General features: G+C 47.1%; 1 protein-coding gene and 1 long non-coding RNA gene across 2 annotated transcripts; both read right to left on the reverse strand.

Annotated features, from left to right (window-relative positions):
* Positions 1–703: 703 nt before the first annotated feature.
* Positions 704–4,464, reverse strand: LOC145421245 (uncharacterized). Its single transcript, XR_013902573.1, has 5 exons — positions 4,361–4,464; positions 4,195–4,260; positions 3,985–4,035; positions 3,847–3,912; positions 704–1,097 (listed from the first exon to the last, which is right to left on the reverse strand). It is a non-coding gene; the product is annotated as an uncharacterized LOC145421245 (long non-coding RNA).
* A 155-nt stretch (positions 4,465–4,619) lies between these two features.
* On the reverse strand, positions 4,620–6,461 carry LOC113018902 (low affinity immunoglobulin gamma Fc region receptor II-like). Its single transcript, XM_080295363.1, has 4 exons — positions 6,440–6,461; positions 6,196–6,360; positions 5,146–5,403; positions 4,620–4,891 (listed from the first exon to the last, which is right to left on the reverse strand). Exons 1-4 carry the CDS (start codon positions 6,459–6,461, stop codon positions 4,620–4,622), a joined length of 717 nt encoding a protein of 238 aa, XP_080151489.1.
* Between the last annotated feature and the right edge of the window lie 2,165 nt (positions 6,462–8,626).

Here is an 8,626-nt window from a genome sequence, read left to right on the forward strand (position 1 = left end):
AAAAGCCCCTGTTCCTTTAGTACCTACTCGGATCAAATCTCCACAGCTTGGACTGTCCAGTTTTTCATTACAATCAGGTACTACCGAATGTGCATAGCCTTTGTCATACTAATGCATCATAGCATCCCATGATGTAATTAGTATGTGACATGAATGCTACAACAAAGGTTGATGTCGAGGCAAGGATATAGCTGCTGCTCTGTCTGTAGTGTTTTGTCAGACTCGGGGGCCACAGTGCTGTTTTTTTTGTCATAATTTCCCTCTTTGCCAGGTTTCAGAAATGGTGCTTTTGATTTTTGTGAATGAAACGCTTTCATCACTCATCCAGTGATGCCACTGAATAGCCAATCGGTGGCATGTAATCTGAGGACATCACATTTTAAGTACCTGCTCAGATAGCTTGGAACCCCAGCTGAAAAGGGATAAATAGGCCAAGGAAGCCTACAGGGGTGCATATTGACTCACTATGCACAAATCAGCATTACACAAAAGTACAGACTGGACCTCCCCAGTAAAAAAGCTGCTTAGCATAACGTCAGAGCAGTTGTCACTTCCCATTATGTCGATCGCTTTAGTTCATTTTGGAGGGTTGTAAGCTGTTTTAAATTACATGAGTGCCTTTAAATGATGCTTTTTCGGTGGATTCATGCGCAACACTGAACAGCTGAAACATGTACTCTCAGTCTGACACACAACAACACACTTTATTTATATCACACTTTTATTAACAGAGTTACAAAGTGCTTTACAGAAAGAATTTATATATATTAAACATCAAGTAAAATGGTTAAAAACATAAAAACAGATCTACAGTACATTAAATTCCATTAAAATCATTATATAATGGTAGTGAAACAAGCAAAACACACTGCGCGATCCTTTCTGAAGGAAATATAAACTCAGGCTATCAGGATCATTGCTTTGAATTCAAAATATTCTCCTTTTCACTCAAAGTGACTTTGAGTTTTTAAGAGACTTTAAAGAGGAAAAAAAGAAAAGAAAAACAGCTAAAGAGCTGTTGTTAAGATTTTAGAGCTGAGGCTGAACTTGTATTGACATATTGTAGTAAGAGGTCTCCTCTGGGTCACCACGTTGCCCTGTTGAGGTGATCAAATGAAAGCATTTCAAAACAAACACCATCTGTTTTGTCCACAAATGCCTTTATTATCAGTGAGAATAATTGCCAATGTATATTTTGCAGACCGTTGTGGGAACAGTTTACCCTGCCCGGTATAGGGCTACCGGGGTCCCGCCCTCGAGCCAGGCCCGGGGAGGGTGCACGAGGGCGAGCATCTGGTGACCCGGCCGGGCACAGCCCGAAAAAGGGACAAGGGCCCATCTTCCCACAGGCCAACTACCTACAGGGGGCACAGTAGGGGTCGGGTGCAATGTGAGCCGGGTGGCGATCATGAGCGGAGGTCGTGGCTGACCGATCCCCGGCTACGAAGAGTGGCAATTAGGACATGGAATGTCACCTCTCTGGTGGGGAAGGAGCCTGAGTTAGTGCGTGAGATTGAGAGGTATCGGCTAGATAAAGTCGGGCTTACCTCAACGCATGGCTTGGGCACTGGAACAAGCCTCCTGGAGAGGGGCTGGACTCTGTCTCAGTCTGGAGTTGCCCCTGGCGAGAGGCGGCAGGCTTGGGTGGGTATCTTGGTATCCCCACAGATTGCTGCTGGTATGTTGGGGTTTCTCCCAGTGGACAAGAGGGTTTGTTCCCTGCGCCTTAGGGTCAGGGAACAGGTCCTGACCGTCATCTGTGCTTATGCGCCGAGTGGCGGTTCAGAGTACCCAGCCTGTTGTCCTACTGGGAGACTTCAATGCTCATGTGGGCAATGACAGTGAGACCTGGAACTGGGAGGAACAGCCTCCCGCATCTGAACCCGAGCGGTGTTTTGTTATTGGACTTCTGTGCAAACCACAGTTTGGTTATAACGAACACCATGTTCGAACATAAGTGCACGTGGCACCAGGACTCTCTATGCCACAGGTCGATGATTGATTTTGTAATTGTATCACCAGACCTGAGACCATATGTTTACTTAGGTAAAGAGAGGGGCTGAGCTGTCATAACCACCTAGTGGTGAGTTGGATCAGGTGGCAGGGGAGGACGCTGGACAAACCTGGCGTGCCCAAACGTACAGTGAGGGTGTGCTGGGAACGTCTAGCAGAGGCCCCGGTCCGCGAGATCTTCAACTTACACCTCAGGCAGAGATTCAACAGCATTCCGAGGGAGACTGGGGACATTGAGTCCGAATGGACCACGTTCAGCACCTCTATTGCGGAAGCAGCTGCACTGAGCTGCGGCCGCAACGTAGTTGGTGCCTGTCGTGGTGGTAATCCCTGTCCAAATGGTGGACACAAGAGGTGAGGGGAGCCACCAAGCTGAAGTCCTAGTCCTTGGTTAGACTGTGGTACTCCGGAGGCAGCTGATAGGTACCGACAGGCCAAGCGGAACACGGTGCGGGCAGTGGCTGAAGCAAAAACTTGGGTGTGGGAGGAGTTCGGAGAGGCCATGGAAAAAGACTTTTGGACTGCCTCGAAGAGATTCTGGCAAACCGTCAGGCGACTCAGGAGGCGGTCCTCTACCTGCACTGTGTATAGTGCAGGTGGAGTGCTGCTGACTTCGACTAAAAAAATTGTCAGGCGGTGGAAGGAATACTTCGAGGACCTCCTCAATCCCACTGGCACGTCCTCTGAGGCGGAAGCACAGTCTGGGGGCAAAGGGGATGACCCGCCAATCTCTGGGGGCGAGGTCACTGAGGCAGTTAAACAACTGCTTGGTGGCAGAGCCTCCGGGGTGGACAAGGTCTGCCCCGAGTTCCTGAAGGCTCTGGATGTTGTAGGGCTGTCTTGGTAGACATGCCTCTACAATGTTGCCCTCAAGGATACTTGAAGGTGCATGGGAGTTTCCCCAACCAGTCTACATGTGTTTTGTGGACTTGGAGAAAGCATTCAACCGTGCCCTTCAGGGGGTCCTGTGGGGCGTGCTCCGGGAGTATGGGGTGTCTGGCCCATTTCTATGGGCCATTCAGTCCTTATACAACCGTTGCAAGAGCTTGGTCCGCATAGCCGGCAATAAGGCGGACTCGTTCCTGGTGGGTGATGGGCACCGCCAGGGCTGCCCTTTGTCACCGATTCTGTTCATAATTTTTATAGATAGAATTTCTAGGCGTAGCCAAGTGGCAGAAGGCTTTAACTTGGGTGGTCTCAGGATCTCATCTCTGATTTTTGCAGATGATGTGGTTTTGTTGGCTTCTTCGTGTGATGGCCTCCAGCTCGCCTTGGAACGGTTCACAGCCGAGTGTGAAGCGGTTGGAATGACAATCAGCACCTCCAAATCTGAGGCCATGGTCCTCAGCCAGAAAAGGGTGGAGTGCCCACTCCAGGTCGGGGACGAGTTCCTGCCCCTAGTGGAGGAGTTAAAGTATCTCGCCGCTGCACCTCCACATCGAAAGGATCCAGTTCAGGTGGTTTGGGCATCTGACAAGGATGCCTCCTGGGTGAGGTTTTCCGGGCATGTCCAACTGGGAGGAGGCCCAGAACATGCTCCTCCACATTGAAGGGAGCCAGTTCAGGTGGTTCGGGCATCTGACAAGGATGCCTCCTGGGTGAGGTTTTCTGGGCATGTCCCACTGGGAGGAGGCCTAGGACACGCTGGAGAGATTATATCTCTCGGCTGGCCTCGGAACACCTTGGTGTTCGCCCGAACAAGGTGGCTGGAGAGAGGGAGGTCTGGGCTTCTCTGTTTGGGCTGCTGTCCCCGCGACCCGACCACGGATAAGCGGAAGAAATTGGATGGATGGATACAATTTGTATTTCAAATCTCACATTTTGTACACTCACTTTTCTTGTTAATGACTTTGAGCTGAATCACTGATGTGACATTGGTGTAATCCCCTTCTGCTGGACCTGAAATAATAATTTTAATCACTTTCATGTTAAACACAGCTATTGTATAATCATCCAGCTTGTATACTTTACCATTTTCAGTGTTTTCACATCTTCTGACTGCCTCATAGAGAGAACGAACACCTGCAGGTCAGAGAAAATCAGTCACCTCATGTCTGTGACACTAATTTAAACACAAATATTCTTGCAAATAACATTTATATTAAAAGCTGCAGACGGTGTAATAAGTACAGTCTTGTTGCAAATAGCGTCACAATATTTGAAACTACGTGAAAAACTAACCATGAAGAAGAGAGGAGGATGGTTGCTGCTGACCATCCTGATTGAGCGTCTGCTCATTAGCAGTACCTTATTAAAAATGTAGGGGAAAAAAGACATTTGAACCTCATGATGCATTTGTGTCTTTGAATGATAAAGAGTTTGTAGTAAGTAAAGGAAAAGGTCTCACTGTTGGTCATTCTGCAGCGATACAACAAGAGCAGGAGAATAATAATGAGAGCGACTCCACAAACCAGTCCAACAATCAACCACACAGGAGATGAAGAGCTGTCAGCTCCTGACACAGTTACAATAAACAATAATTAATTATTGATAAATTATAATTATATAAATAAATACTTTTATGAAATGGAGCCAGGTGACTGCGAGACTTAAATCAGACAATCTAATGTTCATTCTCAGTCATCAAACTCATTTATAAAAATCCATCAAATGTTTTGATCCTGCTCACCTTTAACTGACATCCAGCTCTGTGCTGACTCTCTTCCTGAGTACTGACACTTGTAGAAACCTTCATCAGACTTTGACACTGCAGAGATCTTCAGCTCCCCTCGGGGATCATTTTGAATAAGTTTGTCATTGTGATAGAAAAACACATTGGAAAGTATTTTTTGTGTTCTCAAACTGCAGGTCAGACTAACAGAAGCTCCCTCAGTCACAGGATGAACAGGACTCACCAGGATTGGACCATTACCATCATCTGTGAAACAATCACACATATTGTTCCAGTCACATCAGCTGGTGCACACTTTGAGAAAAAGCTGACAAACAATAATAAGAACAGATTGTACAAATGCTTTTCATCATGAAGATCTGATCTTGGATATTTAAAATCTACGGTATGTGTCATATTTGTTTTACCACATAATTACTCCACATACAGCAAAGCTGGGACAAATGTTCATTTGATGTCTAAATCATTCAGATCCAAGAAGTAAATGTATAATAACATACTCTGTACAGTGATGTTGACTGCACTGCTGAACTCTCCTGATCCAGACTCACACCAGTACACTGCAGTATCTGACTTTGATGTGTTGATGTCACATGTGGATCCAGTCATTCTCCTACAGTCAGAGAGTCGGCCGTCCTCAGAGAACTTCCTCACTCTCCACTCAGTGAAGTTTCCCTCACAGGTCAGTGAGACAGAGTCAGAGGTGAAGTGTTGCACTCTGTCAGGACTCACTGTGAGAGACGCTGCTGAATGAACATCTGGAAACAACATGCAGTGAAGAGACAAAGCTCACAGATGTTAGCATTCAAAATATCACAGTAAAAATACTACTTTATCTTCTGAAGATCAGTGAAAATATTTTAATTAAGGTATTTGGTCAGTCAATCAGTGTTTACACATTAAAAAATCTCATAGTTGTTAAAGCAACAATAACTTTATACATACAATAATACAACATTAAATGAAGTCACTTGCACTGAACCATCTGGGTCTCTCAGTAATAATCTCGGGCATCATTAGAAGCTACTTGAAGTTTTTGTAAACCTGCTTTCCTGTAGTTTGTCCACAGTGTGCAGTACACAGAGGTGTACAGTATGCGCTACACAAATCTTCACACTATCCGAATGCACTAAATCTGTGTAAGAGAGTGTTTGCTTGTGTTTACATCATTCAGCCAACAAATGTCTTCATCATCTGTCATGTGATCTGTACTAAGATGTCCAACATATGTAAATGGACTGATTCTTATATAGCGCTTTTCGACTCTCATGGAGTACTCAAAGCGCTCTATACAACATGCCTCATTCACCCAATCACACCCATTCTCACAAGCACTTTATCTATACATAGTGCTTTCTAAGTACATTCACACTCCGATGGATGCATTGGAGAGCAAGTTGGGGTTAGTATCTTGCCCAAAGATACTTGACATGCAGACTGGAGGAGCCAGGGATCGAACCACCAACCTTCCAATCAGTAGGTGTCCAGCTCTACCTCCTGAGCTACAGCCACCCTGTGACGTTATTACAGATCAAAGATTACAAACTGACCTGCAGACCAGACAAACTTTGGTTGACTGTGATCAGTGTGATACTCTGGGTCTCCTCTTCCAGCTCTGCACACATATCCTGCTGTGTGTGTCTGTCCATGAATGATGTAGGAGTCCTGTGCAGTCCCACTGCCATCAGGTAGCAGCTCATAACTGGAGGATTTCTCTGATAGATCAGGAACAGCTTTATACCAGTAGAAGCTCCATCCTGCAGACGGATGTTCAACCTCACAGTTCAGAGTTACCGAGGCTCCAGGACTCAGCCATGATGGAGACACAGTGAGGACAGGATCTGTTCAACAAAGATTTTCTCTCAATGTTTCGTCTCTTAACTCTGAATTCAATGTCACAAAAAATATTGACTCACAATTGGAGATTGAGTATCAGAATTTCAGGAGTGAAACCATGCCTCCAAACAGGCTCCTTCCAGCTCTCATCTATATAGGTTCCCCCAGTTCCACAAGCGGTTCATTCTCATTTACGTTCCCCACACTCCCTCCCCTTTTCAATTCAACTCCTTTGCTTCTATTTAGTACATGGGGATCTGTCATGCCCGGGAAATGCCGGGACTGGCATTTATTCATTTGTTCGGCAACATAATACCCTATAAATTCTATGAATGCATAGTTCAAATGCTATAATAAGACCATTTGAATTTTGAAGCATAATTTGAAGCAAAACAAATTTTTTTGATCAGTAATAAGAATGTAACCCAGTTAATTCTGTATTGATGTTTTTGGGGGGGGGGGGGGGGGGGGGGGGTATATTTATATTTTTATGATTTTTTTATTTAAATGTATTATAACTATACTTTATTTTTATAAGAAGGATACAATTAGGACTGTATATCAAAACAAAGTCACAATATATTAATTTATAACTTTCAAACTGTAACTGTAAGAGTTTTAGTAAAATGTGCGGTATTTACTTTTACATAACAGTGTCCAAAAAAAGAAGGCCATATTGTCGATTGCAGTTCATCCATCCATCCATCTTCATCCGCTTTATCCGAGGCCGGGTCGCGGGGGCAGCAGCAAAAGCAAAGAGGCCCAGACCTCCCTCTCCCCAGCCACCTCCTCCAGCTTATCCGGGGGAATACCAAGGCGTTCCCAGGCCAGCCGAGAGATATAATCTCTCCAGCGTGTCCTGGGTCTGCCCCGGGGCCTCCTCCCGGTGGGACATGCCCAGAACACCTCACCCAGGAGGCGCCCAGGGGGCATCCTTGTCAGATGCCCGAACCACCTCAGCTGGTTCCTTTCGATGTGGAGCAGCAGCTGCTCTACTCTGAGCCCCTCCCGGATGGCCGAACTTCTCACCCTATCTCTAAGGGAGAGGCCAGCCACCCTTCGGAGGAAGCTCATTTCTGCCGCTTGTATCCGCGATCTCGTTCTTTCGGTCACTACCCACAGCTCGTGGCCATAGGTGAGGGTAGGGACGTAGATCGACCGGTAAATTGAGAGCTTCGCTTTTACACTCAGCTCCCTCTTCACCACGACGGACCGGTGCAGCGTCCGCATTACTGCAGCTGCAGCCCCAATCCGTCTGTCGATCTCCGGCTCCCTTCTCCCATCACTCGCGAACAAGACCCCGAGATACTTTAACTCCTCCACTTGGGGCAGGAACTCGTCCCCGACCCGGAGTGGGCACTCCACCCTTTTCCAGCTGAGAACCATGGCCTCAGATTTGGAGGTGCTGATCCTCATTCCCGCTGCTTCACACTTGGCTGTGAACCGTTCCAGTGCGAGCTGGAGGCCCTCACCCGATGAAGCCAACAGAACCACATCATCTGCAAAAATCAGAGATGAGATTCTGAGGCCACCAAAGCGAAAGCCCTCCGCCACTTGGCTGCGCCTAGAAATCCTGTCCATAAAAATTATGAACAGAACCGGAGACAAAGGGCAGCCCTGGCGGAGCCCATCACCCACCGGGAACGAGTCCGCCTTATTGCCGGCAATGCGAACCAAGCTCTTGCAACGGTTGTATAGGGATCGAATGGCCCGTAGCAATGGGCCAAACACCCCATACTCCCGCAACACCTCCCACAGGACACCCCGAGGGACACGGTCGAATGCCTTCTCCAAGTCCACAAAACACATGTAGACTGGTTGGGCAAACTCCCATGCACCCTCAAGTATCCTCGAGAGAATAAAGAGCTGGTCCAGTGTTCCGCGACCAGGACAAAAACCGCATTGTTCCTCCTGTATCCGAGGTTCGACTAGCGGACGAACTCTCCTTTCCAGCACCCTGGCATAGACTTTCCCCGGGAGGCTGAGGAGTGTGATCCCCCTGTAGTTGGAACACACCCTCCGATCCCCCTTCTTAAAGATGGGGACCACCACCCCGGTCTGCCAGTCCACAGGTACTGCCCCTGATCTCCACGCAACATTGCAGAGGCGTGTCAAACAGGACAGCCCTACAACGTCCAGAGCCTT

Source organism: Astatotilapia calliptera, chromosome 3, assembly GCF_964374335.1.
Source record: "Astatotilapia calliptera chromosome 3, fAstCal68.1, whole genome shotgun sequence".
Classification (NCBI taxonomy): domain Eukaryota; kingdom Metazoa; phylum Chordata; class Actinopteri; order Cichliformes; family Cichlidae; genus Astatotilapia; species Astatotilapia calliptera.

Excerpts from the sequence above, each read along its gene's own strand:
- LOC113018902 (XM_080295363.1), bottom strand. The coding sequence starts at position 6,461 with ATGGCTGAGTCCTGGAGCCTCG. Across the intron at positions 6,361-6,439 it reads GGCTGAGTCCTGGAGCCTCG|AGAAATCCTCCAGTTATGAG; the intron begins GTAACTCTGAAC and ends CTGATCTATCAG. Across the intron at positions 5,404-6,195 it reads AAAGTTTGTCTGGTCTGCAG|ATGTTCATTCAGCAGCGTCT; the intron begins GTCAGTTTGTAA and ends TGTTGTTTCCAG.